This window comes from Clinocottus analis, unplaced genomic scaffold (assembly GCF_023055335.1).
Source record: "Clinocottus analis isolate CAN_PGR_092001 unplaced genomic scaffold, fCliAna1.0.p SCAF_2, whole genome shotgun sequence".
Classification (NCBI taxonomy): Eukaryota; Metazoa; Chordata; class Actinopteri; order Perciformes; family Cottidae; genus Clinocottus; species Clinocottus analis.
Window position 1 is genome coordinate 3,650,801 of NW_027175931.1, and position 19,020 is coordinate 3,669,820.

The 19,020-nt window shown below is 46.9% G+C and overlaps 1 protein-coding gene across 1 annotated transcript; it reads left to right on the plus strand.

The window, feature by feature from the left end:
- The first annotated feature begins 861 nt into the window (after positions 1–861).
- Positions 862–18,414, plus strand: LOC137790669 (myelin protein zero-like protein 2). The gene is made up of 5 exons (XM_068585108.1): positions 862–1,183; positions 13,260–13,429; positions 13,802–14,012; positions 15,320–15,491; positions 17,107–18,414. Exons 1-5 carry the CDS (start codon positions 1,129–1,131, stop codon positions 17,261–17,263), a joined length of 765 nt encoding a protein of 254 aa, XP_068441209.1. The 5' UTR covers positions 862–1,128; the 3' UTR covers positions 17,264–18,414.
- Positions 18,415–19,020: the final 606 nt, after the last annotated feature.

Genomic DNA, 19,020 nt, shown 5'->3' on the forward strand with positions numbered 1-19,020 from the left:
TTGTTTTTGTTTGATTATCATCATTGTGACACAGCTCATGAACACGTTTAACGGCACTATAACTTCCAAACATCCACACGAGCCGCTATTAAGTTTGTAAAAATGTTCACTCTGTAGATTTGACGTAGATTGCATAGAGTACATTTGTGGAGTTTATTACAGTAAATTGTCGTTTCACATATTTACTGTAAAGACTTCAACAAGCTGAGAACTGACTACCCAGAAGCACCGAGGAGCAGCTGCGCCCCCTGGTGGTTCAAACACGTCACTATCAGCTGTCTTATCACCTTTTCTTTCAACTGGAAGAAAAAAAACATTTTTTTTTTTTACCATCTTGTATCTCTGACAAGCCAAATTATCTTTGACTTTTTAATGCAACTGTATGAATAAAACCAACACATGTGAGTGAATACAGATTAATCTGAGATATCCCACACTGTAATAACACACTCAACGTGTCAAACAGCTCATAACCTCCAATATGTCACGTCATAAAGAGGCCTTAAGTGCCTTAAACGTCTCACTACAGCGGGGCGATGTCACATAGACCCACGAGACACCAGATCACATGAGAGCATACTTTAGATTATGGATTATATTTGCATATCTATCAAGCACGGGTGTGCTTTGCGCAATGGCTTCTTCTTTTGACATCAGACCTCGCAAAAATTGTTTTACGCAGCAGCGGAACAGGTTGTGTGAGCGACAGGTATTTAAACCCACTTTGGGTTTATCATGCTCTGCGTGTGTGTGTGTATGTGTGTGCGTGTGTGTGTGTGAGAGAGAGAGAGGGAGAGAGAGAGAGATAAGAAGGCAGCGAGGAGAGTGGATGACTTTGTTACTCCGCCCGAAAATGTGGTGGGAGGGAGCTGAACGGAGACGTAGGAGCGCAGCGGCGAGTTGGGACGCGTCTTTGGAGAGATAAGCTGGAAGAGGGGACTCGACGGAACTTCGTGGGGTTTTTTTGTGTGTGTAATCCCTCTCCAAAAAGAGGATCCACAGACTTATCAGCCGGGTGTCGAGTTGTCGGGAGTCCAAGGAAGAGAGAGCGAGAGAGAGAGAGAGAGAGAGTCAGTGGGTTTATTCACTCCCGGTCTGCTGGTCTTCGGGCAGCCCGCCGTCCATCCAATGTGCGTAAAAGGGCTCTATTTCCTCACCGTCCTGTCGGGACTCGCAGCTTCAGGTGAGAAACCCTTTTAAGTGTAAACCGAGGAGACACAGGTTGTGTTTTTGTGTGTGTGTGTGTGTTCTTTCACACTCCTAATATATAGTGTGTATTTAGGATTTCACGTGTTTTAAAGTCGACCACTGACATGTTGTTTTGAGTTGGACACGTTAGCCTCATCCATGAAATGCATCCTTTAAAAAAAAAGAGATGCTAATTATATAACAAGCCTATCTTTCTCTCTCTCTTCCTCTCTCTTCCTCTCTCTCTCTCTGCGTGTGTCTGGGGTTTCCAAAAGTTTACCCTGGCGGTGTTTTTGTTTGTCTCACATCCCAAGAGAGATGTTAAGACGTAACAGGAAGGCCGCTCACAGACACTGTGGAGTTTCAAAGTCAAAAGGAGAAAAAAAAAAAAGCTGGATTGTCTTGTCCAGCAGTGAAAGCTCCTCCGGGAGCCGTAACCCTCATCTCCAGCGCGCCCGTCGTGCGTCATTGGGAAGTGGAGGGACTTGGCCCAGTGGCACAGGCGCGTCGGTCAGTGAGTGGAGGGTTCCCTTCCAGTTAACGCTTTTCAAACGAGGGACCACTTCTGGGCGTCATAATGACTTTACAGTGGGCTTTAAAAATAAAAAAAACAGCATCTATTGTGTGTTTTTTGTTCCTACATGCAGCCTCACCTCCTTTCCTGTTTCTTAAAGTGCATCCTCTCGCCTTCACAGAGACTGTGAAGTGGCCCACTGGAAGGCAGATAAGTCCTCCTGCTTCCCGTGCAAGAGGGGGGAGGGAGGGTAAAAGGAGGGAGGGAGGGGGAGTCCAGGATATGTCAGCTGGAATCATAACAACTCAGATGCAAACAAAACCATAAACACCCGAGATACCCTGATTGTTACAGCTGCTCCCATCTGATCGCCGGCGGGCTAATGGAACATGTTTTAATATCACGAATCAGCGCTATCGGAGGCCGGTTTATTCAGCAGAGGCCTTATGGGCTGCTTAACCTTGAAGTAATCTGCGTGCGTGCCGTTTAAGTGGATTATATTGATTGAGCACGTCCATCCGCGCGCCAGAGCACCACGCAGGGACTCCCTCTGGTAGCAAGCTGGTGTTTACATGGAGCATGTGCACTGCAAATCAGTCATTACACAGTCCCAGGCTGGATGTGTACACTGTGTGGACATGGAGGGATAATCAAATAGCAGCATGTGTGTGTGTGTGTGTGTGTGGCTAAAGCACGGTGGAACTGATTAAAGCTCAGCAGTGTCTGTTGTGCCGCAATCACGACAATCGCTGCCACCGCCGCGTCGGTCGACCTCTGTGTGTCGCCGACGTGGCGACAAACAAGCACAGCGGACTCGGCTCATTGTCAGCAGACGTGTGTGGTGTAAAAAAATTGCTGTTACTTCCTCCAATCCCTCGCCCTCAACAGGTATACAGGTATGACACTGAAGCAACACATTCACTGGAGATGTGACGTGGACGTGACACAATGACCTCGCTCTCGAGTTAAAGTCCTTCATCACACTCCTGCTTTGTGTGGCGTGCGTGTGTGTGTGTGTGTGTGTGTGTGTGTGTGTGTGTTCGGGCATGGCGTTGTTGTATGATAACATGCTATTAATCATGATTTATGTCAAGATACCCCTCGGGAGCAATGTGTGTGTTTCTTTTTTCGCTTCTCGCAGCACTCGATTGGAATTTTCTTTCCTCCAGATGTGATCAGTAACAGGTTTTGGTGTGGTGAGGTGTGCCAGGTGTCAAAGGAGGGTCAGTGCAGCGCCCTCTCTCTCTCTCTCTCTCTCTCTCTCTCTCTCTCTCTCTCTCTCTCTCTCTCTCGCTCTCTCAGAGGTGGAGGCTTGGGCCCAGACGACACAACAGTGAAAGAGGTTTTAGACCGCCAAAGGGCCCGAAAGGCCTCCAAAGACGAGATGTGTGTGTGTGTGTGTGTGGACCATTACAGTTCACGTTGTTCTGCTGTTTTCAGCCGTTGAAATATTTAAAAGGAAAAGGTGATGTCTGACCTGCACACAGAGGCTTCAGAGCTTCTCTGGCACAAAAAACAACCCCGCATACTTTGGATGATGTCGTTTGGCAGACGCTTACTTCTACACGTTGGTTTAAAAGCCGGCAAAATGACTTGAGTTAAGCTAATTAGAAGAGAAAGATTAGACCAGATTACTCTAATTTCTCCACCAAACGCAGTCAGGGGGCGAAAGAAAACTTTATTTTTTAACCTCCATCTGTTTATGATAATTCTCTCTTTTTTTTGTGTTCTCCCTTTGTCTAATATTTCCGTCTTCAACAAGAACGTCTGACGTGTGACAACCTGTCCTGACTTACTGGTTTAACACACACACACACCTACACACACACCTCCACACACCAGGCGCCTGCCTCAGCTTTATAGTACACTTGTGTCTTGTTTACTGTGACATAACAGTGGCTTCTCTGTAATCCCGCCACAATAAGAGGTGAGGTCATCAGAAACAAAAGCACGCCTGTTGTGTTAATGTCCTGCATTGTGTCGGTGACACACCTCGGAAGGCCGCCTGTCTCTATTTGTGTTGGGGGTTGCAGAGTCGACAACGACCCGTCGGCTCTGCGACGCAAAACAAAGAAATCCCCGAGAAATGTGATGTTTTAAACCACAAGAGTGTGAACAGGGATCTGAAATACACTTCTCACTGAGCCCGAACATGTTTGGAGGCTCGTCCCGAGGCGCAGACAGACACACACACACACACGCACTTACACACACGTCTTACGCTCATGTGAATCTCTGCAAATACTGCGTGTTTGTGAGCACGGGATTGTGTTTGTGTAGTCACATTCTCACACACTCCGTCAGCTGGTCACTCGCTCTCCAGTCTGTTTGGAGCGACCGCATAAACAAGTAGATCTTCCCGCTAAAGCAACACCTCCACTCCGTTTGCTGCAGGCGTGTGCGTGTGTGTGCGTGTGTGTGTGTGTGTCTGTTCCCGTCAGCTACATCATTCACGATGCATTCATTTCTCCGAACAGGAAGTTCCTCTGTGCTGATTTCCTTTCCTCCTCGTGTGCGTCCGCCATGTTGTTCCTGTGCGTGCAGCCATTGCTGTTCGACAACACGTTGACTCATGACATTGTCTCTGTGTCGAAGGGTCCGGTTTTGCTCACTAATTAACATTTGACACGGCACTCGGCTATTTCAATGAACGAGAGTGGAAGTGGAGGAGGGAGAAAGGGAGGGGCGAGTGGGTGGGGCAGGTGAAGGACACTTCCTACACCTTTTATTAATTTTCTATTGAAGCCCGGCCCGTGTGACTATGTGGGTGATTTTCTGGTTTCGGTGTGAGTTCAGGCTCTGGGACATAAGTTTATATGTTTGATTATATTCAGTGGCAAAAGGGAGGGAATATATACTTCACTACAAGAGAGCTGCTACTTTTAGTCCATAGTTTTCTCATATTGGCTTGAAAAGCCTCTCTTATACTTTAGCAATAGGCTGTCGTAACATTTGGGGACATATTTTCAAAAAAATGTCCAAATGAATGCAGTCGAGGTCAAGATATCCTGACTTTTAGTCTCTAGTTTGACTAAAGATCCATAGATCCTTCAACATGTGACCAGGTAGTGTCGTTCATTAGTTCCTTCCTGCCCGGAAAACCATCTTTTTCAGAGTTTAACATATTATCAGGGCTTTTTTCTTATTCTTTAAAGTGAGACGTTGTAGCTTTTGCTGAACAGCTGCCATCAGGGGGACATAAAAGACAATTATAAATGCAAAACTCGTACTGTAACAGAGGCACACGTGGACTTTCTGTGACATGACGTAACCATCAGCTCACCTGCTTGCTCGCAGCTTCGGTTGCTGTCTGGTCTCCGTCCACACAGGATGCATTCAAGCTCTCTGTTGAGCGTAGGTCACCGCAGCTTTTGACGGCAACGCACTCAGATACGCGTGTAAACAAGCGGGAGACTCGAAAGAGTAACACAAGCTGCCTCACGTGAGACTGAAGCAACGGCAGAAGGGAATGTTTGAACGCTTATAATGCAACTTTCCATCTGAAAATGTGGTTGTTCTTGCATAATCTCACTTGAAAAACAAGTTTCTGAGTATGTATTTCTGTATTTGTGGCCCTTTAAGGCAGAAAGAGAGCCGATGCTTGTGGTCCCCTGCAGGGTGTGGGCTCTGGTCTGTGTGTAAACAGTGTATATATATTGTTATTCGCTTGTTTATTCATCTGCATCAGGGGCAGAGGGGGAAGTCGCAGTGGGACCGGATCCAGTCTGATCGCATCACTGCAGGACACTAAACATACGGACCGGACTGGCTTCGTAAAGTAAACACGGGGAAAGTCTTTGGAGGGTTTGAACCGTCCTGCCAACCCCAAAAAAAACCCCGTGGGCGTGTTGTATCGGAAACGTACGGCTGGACCCCCCCCGACCCCTCCTCAGGAGTTTGTAATCCCGTGAGGGAGAAGTTGTTGAGTCAGCCGCGAGGTGGGAGTGGAAGAGGTTTGATGGATTAAACTCTTATCCTCACTCACCCACTACACGCTTCCTCCGGCCGCCGCCTGATGAATTACAATTGGCCTGCATGGAGGAAGCAGGAGAGGAGAGGAGGATAGAGGGAGAGGAAGAAAGAGTTAGAACAAGATTGATGCGTGCTCTGTGTTTGGACTGACCTTTAAAGGGTTTTCAAACACGCTCTTATAGTTTTCTATGAGGTTGAAAGAGGACAAAGAATAGGAAAATGCATTTTCAAAATTGCAATTTGTGACATTTTCATAGGAGGAAGGGGGGGGATGTCTGTTTTCTGTCTTTCTGGAAGAAGAGCGGTTTCCCCATAAATCAGTTTATTGCTCCAAACACCCGGCGTCTGGTCCGTCTCTCTGGTCTCTCGGACCATTTGGAGAGTAATGTGAGCGAATGGTAACGTCACCGTGGACGAAAGAAAGAAAACAGCACCACCTGCAGAATGTCAAACCAAAAACATGTAAAAAAAATAATCAAAAAGCAGTTATTTTTACTAATAAGGGCTAAATATAGTGTTGAGAGAAGAGCGAGGGAAGGTCGTAAACCGATATGTCTATCGATCATACATTACACGACCACAAGGGCCTGAGTTTTACGTCTATATGCGATCGCTGATTGGGTGATTTCCATATATCTCTCCGCTTTAGCAGCTGCTGATGTTCGGGGGGAAGTGTCAAACATAGCTGCGCGATAAAATAGTAACCTCGAGTTGTACGAGCTCTTTCCAACTATGCAAAAATAGTCTCACTGTGCCAATCAAAAGGTAACTAGAAGAGGAGAACAACAACCTTAAAATCTGCTTTTTACAGCTTTCTAGCTTCTGATCTCGTCTTGGTTGAAACAGCCAAACTGCCATCCCCCCAAACTGAGGACACAAGCACTCTATCAATATTCCCTTTAAGTGGAATTAAGGAGCCGAAACCACGAAGAAAACAAAAACAACCAAAAGTGCAACAGCGCATACCTTTGGCCGCGCATTGTTTGTGCGTGTCTGCGTGTTCACGGCTGAGCGAGGGCCGGACAACATGTATGTGTCCATCTCATGGGTTCACCCTCTCCCATTATAACAGCTTAAACACTTACACTTTCCCTCAACTCGGTGTCCTCCTCCTCTGGGAGCGCACATGTTACCTGAACCTGCTCTTCCCAGCGCCGCATGAAAGACGGGCCTTGTTGATGAATGGAAAAAAAAAAAAAAAAAAACGAAAACTAACCTGGGCTTGTGAAACCTCTCACAAAGGAGAGAAGAGGCTCTTTGTGAGCCACCGAGCTCTTTGTGTGTTTTGTCCCGTCCTAAGTGTTTCCTCCGAAAAACGTCGCAAACTGGAGAATCGTGTTTCCTCCGCTGGTGCCTTTGTTTCGGAGCCCTAATGAAGAGAGGAAAGGCCCAAACACATACCTCCGAGGACGCACTGTAATGAGACCAATTTCCTGATTTTGGAGCCGCTCGATTCCTCCCGCAGTGTTTCCTTCCACTCTCTTGAAGTCCGAGAAGACTTAACGTCCTCTTCCCGGGCCGAAGGAAAGACCATGTCGGTCGTACGCTGTGCAAGAGGAAACGCCTCTTAAACGCCGGTCGCGTCTCCGAGGTCCAATCAATCGAGCTATCAATGGATATTGAACTGCGCTTGACTAACAGGAGCTCTGTTTCCTCTTGCTTTCCCCTCCGCTGTTTATGAATCTGCATATTTATGAGCTGCTGCATCGAGAAGGCCCCTCGAGTTATTAGACGACACAAAAACACCGACAAAGATAAAAACATTCAAAGACAAAATATTTAGAACGCCAGAGAGTGTTTGCCGAGTGGTTACGACACGAGTTCGGTGTGCCGAGCGATGTCTCTCTGCAGTGTGAAACACACCCAGACCGGCCTGGAAAATGCGACCGGGTTAAAAAAGTTAATGTCATAAAGGATAATTATATCTGTGCATCACTTCTCGCACCAGGGAGCGATTGCGTTACCTTATTAGCGGGCGGTTGCAGTTTGTGCCCCGATCACAAGTCGTAAGTTAGCGCTGGATGCTATCAGAGTTAGCATCTCTGTGTCCGGCTTATGTTGGACACGGAGAAGCCGAAGGTGTACTCCTCCCAACTCACTACCTGAGATGAAGGTACGATTAGTCCTCATCTAGACACCTTTACTCTAAAATACAAACTGTTTGACAAAAAACAACGAATAAAACTCACATAAGTATATTTTAAGCAATTCCCCTTATCGTACTTTAGCTCTCCACTGCAAAGCGAGAACATTTCTGCATGGTTAGTCCTCTACACGGATCATCATGTGTGGAAGAGGTGACTTTTCAGCTGACAGCTGGAAATGTATTTAAAAAAAAACAGCCGTTGGCGTTTCCAACTGCTTTGTGTTAGCTTAACTAACTCGCTAGCTAGTGAGCTAACTAGCTGATGGTATCTTCTGCTGACAGTTGTCATTTTAACCATGAGAAGCGTGCTTTTGTTCAAAAATGCCAGAGAATTATACACAATATACAATCTGTATCATAAGCACAGCAGATAACGAGGTCTGAGGGGCTTACAGTTTAGATTAGTACAACACCGCTCCACCATTTTCCCTCCCGGCTATAGCAGATTAAAAATGATTTCTGCCAGCCCTTTCTTCTGCCCTCACTGACGAGTGCCTGCATGGGATACAGCCTACTACATCTGGCGACGTGAGATTAAGACACGGTGAGGCACGGAGGAGGTTTATGCAGCTTTAAAGCTGCTTTCGCTCTTGACATTGGGTGAAATATTATACGGGCATGGTCAAACACTACTTGATTTTTTTTTTTCGTGCCCCTCGGAAAAGGCTTTTATACAATCTTGGGACGTCGGCCAAGACAAACAAACCTAATCACACTTGAGTGGGCTTGGTTTGATTATTTTACAGCGGATGAAAGTGTCTGCCCTCTCCAGACGAGCCGGTTGGACCAGAATGTACCAGCAAGCGTTGACGGGTAGACTCAAGTGCATTAAAGGGTCAGCAAGTTCGCTTTATTGTGATATATTGGACTTATTGACAGACATTATTGGACTAATGCCAACACTGTTACATCTAATGGAGGACGTGCAGATGCTGAGGGATACCAAACCCGACACAAACACACACGATAATCACAGGTTTCACAATAGACGATACCATTTTTTACAACTCCTGATGATAAACTCTTCCTGAATAGAAACAGCTGGAGTTTTCATTGACAAACGTGCGCACACAAACTCACACGCATTCCCCAGATGTTACTGCTCGCCCACGTGCAAATGTCGCTTCGATAGTTTTAAATTCAGGCGAATCGGGTTCGCAAATTGTCTGCACGCTCCACACAAAGGCAATCATTTTGTCTCTTTAATTACTGGTGAAGGGTGTAATTGATCTTATTCAAATCTTTCCAAAGCATTTAATGACTTTAATGGAGGGGAATATGGAGAAGAAAGTCTGAAAGAGGTTAGGTTATTCTTACGCTCTCTTTTTTCTTGTTCTGACTCAGCAGCACCTTTGTGTCAACTCGACAGACCTCGGCATTAAATTTAATATATTTGTCTGCACTCTGGCCCCTTCCCTCCTCTGTAGGGTGCATAGCTCCATCTTAATAAGCCGTGAAAGCTCTCTCTCTGTCTCTGGATGCCGGGTGTGGTCACAGCGCTTATAGCCGGTCAAGTTGTTCAGACGTAAACAACCCTCGCAGACACGCCGCAGTAGAAAAAAAAAACGGACGGACCGACAAGCAAACAAACACTACTATCTTATCGTCGTCTCACAGACTGCAATTATGTAGAAAACGTGCATTTTTTCCATCATTTCGTTATCTTCTTGCCGCGTCCTCACAGCACTCATTCCCTCATCTGCTCAATCACGCCGCTCTCGCTCTTTCATCACTTAAGCTCGCTCTCTCGTTCCGGCGTGTTTATCTCGCTTGTCTCGTTCTCTAAATGGGTAAAATCCTGCACTTCACTCGATGGTACGCATCCTCCTCGCCAATTAGTGCCTTGCTAATGACCGATTAAGTAGAGATCATGTACTTTTAGCCGTGGGGGGGAATGTAGTAATGTAATTGAGGCACTGTACATAGCCCTAACTGTCATTCTGTTAACATCCATTATGCCTTCAAAAAGGACTGATTAACCTTAATTCTTAAATCGGCTCCGCTTGCGTCAAACGACGGCGTCGTTGAAAGCGTTTTCTTTCTTTTTTGTTGTTGTTGTCGCTGAAAGGAGATTAGCGATGCCTTTTTTGAATTCATACATAGATTGGTTGATGGGAGGAATTGAGGAAATGAGGCGTTGTGGCGTCTGAGAACTCGCTTTCTTCCCTGATAAATTAAGCAATATTTGCTTGAGGAGCGTTGCGCTAATCTTTCGCGTACTCACTGAAATAAGGATGGACAAACAGAGGGGTTTAACTGTGTACACTGATCTGGTGACTAATGATTGTTTACAGAGATTTACAGCATTCTCTTGTATTTATTAACCAGACTGAGAGAGTTATATTGCGGCACATGGACAAATGCTAATGTCCACATGCTAACATGCTAATAACATCATGTTATATTTTGCAGGAAAGCCTTTATATTTACTATGTTGTCTGCTGTCTTAAGTTAGCTTTTTAGCATGCAACAGTTTGCTAATTAGCTCTAAGGACAAGTGAAGCAGAGGCTGATGGGATTCATTTCGTCAAACCAAAGTGTTTGATTGATTTTCTCTCTTTTAAAAAAAGTTTATTTAACCATTTCCATTAATCTTGAGGGGAACATGGACGCCTGCACCAAATTGTGTCCACCCAGCCAATAGATGAGAAGTCAGGGGATTACCTAAATCTGTGGGGTTGATTCTCTGGTGGCCATGAATGTCTGGAGAGAAGAAAATGCTCAAATATATCAAACATTTTTCTGAGAGACATTGCCATCCTATCCCACGCTGCTGTCATTGCTCTAAAAGAGAAACCCTCGTTTGAGACGAGGGACTCTATGAGAACAGAAGCGGTCGTCATTTTTCTGAGACGTGCAGTTTAATATACGGCACACACACACATACACACACACACACACGCGGCGAGTTATTACTGTCTGGACTGATGCAGCCAACACTGATGTTATCTGCCTAATGAATATCCTAAACACAGGCGGTTTAATCCACTAACTCCAGGGTTTTCCGTACACTCAGGTACAGCGGAGGAAACCAGATAAAGGCTGCAGAGGAGGCCTGTTCCCCGTGGAGTCCATCCATCAAAGCATTATTCTGAAACATAAAAGAGGTTATTTATGGATGCACGTGGAAGTAGTAGGCCTACTTTCCTTTTTTTTTCAAGACAACCAAGCGAGCATAAACTGCTAATCTTATTGCGACGACAAGTGTGTTTTTTATTCAGTAAAACTGCAATTTTACGGCTGAAAAGAAAAAGGGACCAGTCGATTTGCCAAGATGGACAGCTCCTGCAGCGTGTACTCTGCTCGTGTTGCTCACTCCTCCCGGGTTTCATCGGGCTCATTTAAAACACATTAGGCTGTTGGAGCGCTGTCGAGGCCCAGCGATGAGAGAGAAGCCCTGTCTGTTTTTAATGCCGCGTGGGGCCCGTCTGGCTGCCCCGCTCTCTCGTCCCGGCCCACAGGAAGCGCTCTCCAGCCCGATAAGGAACAAAACAAGCCGCCCGAGGAGCCGAGCTCCCGCTGGCCGCGTCCCAGCTTGCTGCTCTCGCCGTAATGCTCCCTGTGGTTACAGTGCAGGGGGAACAATATAGTTGCTTTTTCCCTCCTTGGATTTTTCTTATTTCCATATGTTGCCATTGGGAATGGGGCAAACCTACCCTATCTATCTCTTAACCCAAACTATACACAGTGGTATTAAGTTAAATCCATCTTTTTAGGGTTTGAAATCTAATAGAAGTACATTGTAAGGACGTCTCTGAAGTTGCTGTATTGAGCAACCTTTTTTTTTTTTTTTAAATAATTGACAGCTCGAGGTTACATCTCATCCATTTACATCAGTATAACCTTGATGTTAGCCAATTGCATCAACACAATCTAATAGTTTCATCTATTATTCATGATGAAATGCCCTCTAGGCTGCCCTTTTAGTGGAGAAAACGTTTCAAAGTTCCCTCTTTGATGGCCCTGCGGTAGATACGACTCGATGAAGTGCCCTCTGAGGTGCCCTTAAAGTAGAGAACACATGATGGAGTTCACTCTTGGATGCCCCTACAGTAGAAACAACTTGATGAAGTGCCCACTTGGGTGCCTTTCCAGAGGAGAAAACATGATGAAGTTTGCTGCTCCAAGATAAAACACGACAAATTGCCACCAAGTTGGGTGACGAGTGCACTCTTGGAAGCGCCTATGGTGGACAAAACATGATGAAGCGCCCTCTAGGGTGTCCTTCAAGTGGAGAAAACATGATGAAATGCTTCGCGGATGCCCCTACACTACAGGATGGATGCCCCTTGGATGCCCCTAAAGGATGGATGCCCATTGGATGCCCCTAGAGGATGGATGCCCCTGGGATGCCCCTACAGGATGGATGCCCCTTGGGTGCCCCTACAGGATGAATGCCCCTACAGGATGGATGCCCATTGGATGCCAGGATGACACATGATAAAGTCCCTTTAGTGTACCCTTTACCTGGTGAAAATGAGACGCAGTGCACTAATGGGTGCCCTTAAATGGAGCTATTGTGATGCATGTGCTGCCCTACATACCAGAAAACGCCCCCACCCCCCTCTCTTCCCCCCCCACAGACACACACACATGCAGTCAGTACCCTTTATATTTAATGCTATGCCCCTCGGACAGCCTGAGTCCACCGCTGGGAGGCTCGATCCGCTCGTTCGTGATGTGACGTTGACCTGTCGCCAGACAGAAACTCAGCATTAAGGCTGTCTCTGTCTGGGAGAGTGCATGCATGCATTTGTGTGTGTGTGTGTGTGTGTGTGTGTGTGTGTGTGTGTCAGCGCTAACTCCATTCTGGGGAGCTTCATCCATCATTACGTGGAAGAGCCAAATCGTTGCCAATATCCCTCTCTGCTCTTCCAGTCCATTCATTTTCCATCTAATAGGTCTACCGCGCAGCCTACTGTAAAGATTGATACAGTCCACATCCACATGATCTAGAGCAGACACTCAATTTTCAGGCCCGGTCTCGGCTGCGGCAGTGCAGCTAAAGTGGCTATTATTCATCAAATGTCACGAATTTGTTCTGCTGATCTGAAATCAGTTTGGGACCTTCAGGATGCAATGAATCAGATGTTTTGAAAAAGCAATTCTCATCTCGTACTTTCAGCATTTCGGAAACCAATCTTCACTACGCACTGTATGAACCTAACGCAGTTATCGTGACAACTTAAGGAGTTGGTGTTTTTTCCCCTCGCGGCAGCAGTGCGTAGGCAGAGGCGGGGTCACCGGGTGCAGCGTGTGCGCTCGCTTCGGCAGGAATCCACCGACGACTTTGAATTCATATTCATCCGTTCCGTTTCGCGGCTCTTTCACAAACCGTTTATCCACGTATTGATTCTTTGCTCCTCGTGCCCTCTTCGTTCCGCCCCCTCTGCGTAACACTCTGCCGCCGTGCCCGTTGTGTGTTGTGTCGTCCTGCAGGCGTGCTGCGGGTCGGCGGGATGCGTATATACACATCCGGGGACGTGGAGGCCGTCAACGGGACGGACGTCCGCCTGAAGTGCACGTTCCAGAGCTCCTCCGCCATCAACCCCAACTCCATCATCATCTCCTGGAGCTTCAGACCCCTGAGACCAGGCCGAGAGGAGTCGGTGAGTGTGTGTGTGTGTGTGTGTCTCTGTGTGTGTCTGTGTTTGCAAGAAAGCGAGAACAACCCTTAAACCTCTCTCATTGTGTCAGCGAGCATCCACCCCCTCAGCCAACTGAGAGACGTGGTGAGTCATCCGGCTCCCTGCAGAGCATCCAAGCCAGCCAGTGTGTGTGTGTGTGTGTGTGTATGCATATTGAGAAAATGCAGCAGAGGTCTGGTATTATTTTCGCTCTTTCTTTGTCTGTGAGTTTAAAATACCTCCCTTCACCAGACGCAGTTTGGTATTTTTGTGTTTTCCGTCTGTGACAATCGGCCTTTTTTTGTTGTTGTCGCTCCGAACCCAACATCTACCCATCGATTTCCCCCTTGCCAGCTGTTCCACTACCAGCAGCGGCCGTATCCGCCGTTGGACGGCATCTTCAGGAAGCGCGTGAGCTGGGCCGGCGACGTCATGGGCCGCGACGCCTCCATCCTCCTTCAGCAGGTCAAGTTCACCTACAACGGCACGTACATCTGCCAGGTCAAGAATCCCCCGGACGTCCACGGCACGGTGGGAGAGATTCGACTCCGCGTCGTCACCACAGGTACAGCGGCACACCTTTCCCTGTACTTACCGCGAATGTATTTGTGTCTGACAACAAAACAACAAAAAGCAACAGCAAAAAAAGAGAGACAAGAGCACAGAATATTTAAGCAAAAGAAAATGATATTTAATCTGAAACGGCTGTAATGCGTTGAAATGAATCACATTATTCTTAAAATGGATGTTTTTAATTTCATCCATTATAATTGAAAACTCTGCAAATGTTCCATACACACTGAACAATGTAATTGAATCCATAAAAATGTATTAAAATGAAGTTTCTACAATACATATAGAGCCCGTCGTACATCGCACAGTCATGCTTTTGGGGGAAATTGTAATTTCCCAATGCCAACAATGCTCAATGGGCACTTATAATGTTCACCATCTTACATTAGCGTGTTAGCGTTGCTAATATGTTCTAATTAGAGCGACGCACAAAGCGAAGTCGAGGCTAATGGGATGTTAACCGTTTGATTGCAATCCATCCGATAGGCTCAGTCATAGAGTCACTTTATTTCAAATCGCAGTCCTCGTCATCAGGTTACATCTTCCCAGAACCGTGGAAATCTAAAACTAATCCGGCGGATGTGGAGATGTACTTCACAGCGTAAGAACGTTTGCAGTAGAAGTCGGGGGGAATAAACATCCGTAGGATTCAACATTGTAGTTTTTGAAATACCGTATTTCAGTGAAAACCACAAATGTGTGACAGAGTATTAGGATAAAAACTCTGAACATAAATAAATACCAATATGGTGGAAGTAGAGACGAGCGTCTTCTGTCTTTGACTACACAGAGGCGTGTGTCTGTTATTTCAGATTAAAATGACCCGTTAATCCCAACACACAGTGTTAACATATTTACACAGTAGCGCCCAACTGTCACTCGGTCAGAGTGAAGGAAAAGGTCACATGACTGAGCCGCCGGTGTCTTTTTGTCACGGGACAGAGGAAGCAAGGACCCAAACGCCGACAATTTGTACGAACAACATCACACAGAGTTACACAGGACGAACCGACAAGGAGACAGACGGGGTTTAAATACAAGAGGGAGGTAGTGAGACACAGGTGCACACAATGAGGGCAGCACAGGTGCAGGGAACACACAATCAGGAACCTAACACACAATCACACACAACAATCACCAGAGCAGGAAGTGGAGAGTCACACAGGACACAAGACTACAAAATAAAACAGGAAACAAAAAAATACAACTCCAAAATGTGCGTTTGCGTTGATAATATTGTAACTGTATTTTCTTCTGCCGTGTCAAACTCTCCTCTTCCCCGTGCTCCCTCCTCTCCAGCCTCTTTCTCCGAGCTCCTCCTCCTGGCTCTGGCCATCGGGGGCGGCATCGCCGCCGTGGTCGTCCTCCTCGTCATCGTCGTGTCCTGCAGGCGCTGCAGGAAGCGGCGGCAGCGGCAGCTGGAAGGGAGCGAGGAGGCCCCCCGCAAAGAGAGGAAAGACCCCACCGCGTGGTAAGACCGAGAGAGAGAGAGAGAGAGAGAGAGAGAGAGAAGGGGGTGGAAGACGGGGACGGAGAGATCGAGAGAGAGAGAGAGAGGAACCCCGAAGACTTTCACGCTTCCTCTTTGGCTCTTTGCGGGGATCCGGGGGGCTTCTTCTCGAGGGTCTGGGGCTCTTTTTCTTCTGGACGCTTCCTCCTTCCACTCCAACTTTTGGTCTTTGGATCCCCGAACCCGGACCACAGACGACGGGGCAGCTGTCATGTTAACTAGATATGAATTCAGAAAGTGCCTTTTTGTATAGAAAGCTGTAGATACAGAACTTAAGCCAGACTGTTGTGTAGCTTTGTTGTTGTTGTTTTTACCGATATCACCATGTGCCTTTCACGACTGTATTATCGCTTCATCTGCAGCTAACCGGGCTTTTCCAAAAACACATTTCCTGCTGTAGAAGTACATGTTTTGGTGATGTGGAAGTGGAACAATGGCGTGTCTCCTCGCTGTGTACTTCCTTACTGATACGTTTCAAAACCCCCACGACGATGCAGTACAAGTGTGTTTGATATATTGTTTCAAACAAACAATAGAAACTTGTGGAACAATGACCGAGCGGCTTCCGGGCCGCTATTGAAATTTAGCTTTAATGACCAGACGATTCATGATGAAAGCCTCACGCATATCTGTGATCAGTGTGTGTCTCCAGCCCTCATTTCAGCGGTTGTGTTTCAGCTTTTTCCTCCTCGCTGTGGACGTCCGTGTACATTTCTGTTTTGTTTCACTACTGAAGTTGCATTGCTGTATTTTTCTGAGACTCTGTGGTGTTGTCAGCCTTGATGTCCAGGTTCCTGCAGAAATGATCAAGGTGCTATCAAAAAAAATTCAAAAAACCTGATGACGAGCACTTGTTGCTAAACAGACATTTCATCCAAAACAACAACACAATCTCACTAGCACTTACAAACCAGACATCAATTCTAAATGCCGATGACAAATCTTGTGTACCACGTAGCCTCTCTGGTGGCCGGTTGTCTGTTTAGAACAATGAGCTGTTGTGTTTCAAAAAGCTATCTTTTTTTTTTTTTTGCTGTTGTATTTTCCGGGCACACGTGGGACTTCTTTGTTTCAAATCTTGGGTTTTCAGATCTCTCTGTTAGCGGCGCCGCGACACGGTTACTGTCACCGCTGCGCCGCGACACCGCAACTCACTTTTCACCCACCAGCCTTTTCAAAAAACAAAAAAAAAGCTGAGCGCCTCCGAGACAAGTTGACAACTTCTTGGTCTTGATCCGATTTATTCCGACCCCCCCGCCCCCCAAAAAGGAAACATTTCAAACCCAATCAGACGCAGGTGTCGTAAACCCAACGATCCGACCTTTAAACCGGTGTGACGCTAACCCTTTGTCCGCTTTCCGCTGCGCTTGTGTGTTTGTCTGCTCGTCTTCGTCCTGCCCTCATTCTGTGTGACTTATGCACATGCACGCACGCATACATAATTCATGAATGTGTCACGCATGGATTCATATCACGCTCTGTGTTTTTGTGTGTGTGTGTGTGCTATGTCTCTCCCCCTTGGTGCATGTCTGTCTGTGTGTGTGTGTGTGTGTGTGTGTGTGTGTGTGTGTCCCAGCCACCCATCGAGGTCCTTCCACCTGTATCTGTCAGAGACGTCCATAGAGATTGACAGCTCGGACGGCATGATCTCAGATCCCAGCACCAAAAGCGAGAGCTCCTCGGAGGAGGAGGGCCCGAGCTCCGACGAAGAGGAGGACGACGACTCCGACTGAGGATTTGTGTGTAGGGACAGACAGGGGAGGCGGGAGGACTGACGGGACGCCCAGCTCGCAGGGATGCGAACCCCCAGGTGGCACCTGTGGATCACGGTGACCAGACGAAGAGAGCGAAGACGAGCACGTCGTTCGGGGACGGGGGAGTTTAAAAGAGCGTGAAGAAAGAAGAGTGGAGCGCTGAAGATCAAGCCATCGACAGGAGATACATCCACACGAAGGAAGAAATGCTGGATTTGACCTGCAAAAATTAAAAAAAGGGGCCAGTTGCGTTGCTCTTCATCTGTTGGACACAAAAGATGTTGCAAGTCTGTCGCAAAGTCGTCCTGAACATGCGTCCGACGAGCCGTAATGAACGCCACAACATGTCTGACGGTGCTCTCAACGATTCCTTGTGTTGGCTTGATAGACAACAATATGTGAAACCCTGCAGACTTCTTCAAAAAGCCACTGCAGATGACGCAGGTCTTGCACTTCTATGCACAACCGCACCTGCCCGTCTCGGGGCCCTTGTTAGATGCCGTTTCATCCTCCAGCTGCCGGCTTAAGGGGGGGTTTATGTCACGTCGGATTACATCGGATAAAAGAGCACAACTGTGATGTTGCTGTCATTAAGCCTGAAGGCCAAATACTTGATCGGCGAGCTAGCTAGCCAGCTAGCGAGCGAGCGAGCGCGTGCACGGACCGTTCCCGAGTGCTGTGTGGCGACACGCAGTCAGATCTGAAAACCCTTTGATTGCGTAATGTCCCCCGAGAGCCCGTTGTCTACTAACAAATGGTTGTAACACCTTTTTTGGGGGGGTTTCCTGACAGAAATCTGTACTTGTGATGTAATGCTGAGCAAGTTGTGTATAGATTTGTCTTTCTATTTTGTCTTTTTATAGGATAATACCAGAAGTATTTTATCACATTGTTTAAAATGTCACTGTATGTGTTGGTTATAGAGCTTTTTATATATGTATACGTTTATATATATATATAAAAAAGATTTTCTAATAAAAAAAATGCCTTTACCACATTGGGTCATGTGACTTTGCACGACACAGAGGTGATCTGGGCCGACGCGAGCCGGCTCATAAATAATCCCACGTCACTCGGGGGGGAAGATCCGCGAGAGCTCATCTATAATGGAAGCGGAGAATCTTGTTATCCATCATTTATTATGCGCCATTATCTTTAATGCACTCCGTCCAGCCGTGTGCGTATGATGTGTCTGTCTGCTCGGCGCTTCACTTGTTTACCTGTGCACACGTCTCCCGCAGTGAATCATTGTTTCATTAGCCGCGCGTCCGACACGTCTCCGTCTCTCCGTGACCGCCGGCCGGTTTATCGGACCAGAGTGTTCATGACCGTGAATATGCTGCTCGTGTTACACACCTTTGTGCGTGAGTGTTTGTGTGTTTGTGATCAAAGTCTGTCCCCCTGGGTGTAGCTTTAGTTACTGACTGACAGACCTAAAGAATGTGTGTGTGTGTGTGTGTGTGTGTGTGTGAGGGGAGGTGGGAGGGGGGAGCGTGACGGACACTAAAAAGAAGGAAAGGAGGAGGGAGACAGTGTGCGTTTATCTAAGATGAATAATTACATTTTGCTGGAGAGAAAGGCCACGAGTAATGAAGTGATAAAGCAACAGTGGGGTCTCTAGATAATCTTGTTTGTATCACCAAAGCGTCTCCTAATTACTCTCGCGGAGCGAACAGACATTGGCCTCCAAATAATCCCACCACTTCAGTAATCAATCGTGGGTGTGGAAACAAACA

Bases quoted from the DNA above. Each gene is read 5' to 3' on its own strand.
- LOC137790669 (XM_068585108.1), top strand. From the start codon at position 1,129: ATGTGCGTAAAAGGGCTCTATTTCCTCACCGTCCTGTCGGGACTCGCA. The intron at 1,184-13,259 runs GTGAGAAACCCT...GTCGTCCTGCAG, and splicing joins GTCGGGACTCGCAGCTTCAG to GCGTGCTGCGGGTCGGCGGG. The intron at 14,013-15,319 runs GTACAGCGGCAC...CCTCCTCTCCAG, and splicing joins ACTCCGCGTCGTCACCACAG to CCTCTTTCTCCGAGCTCCTC.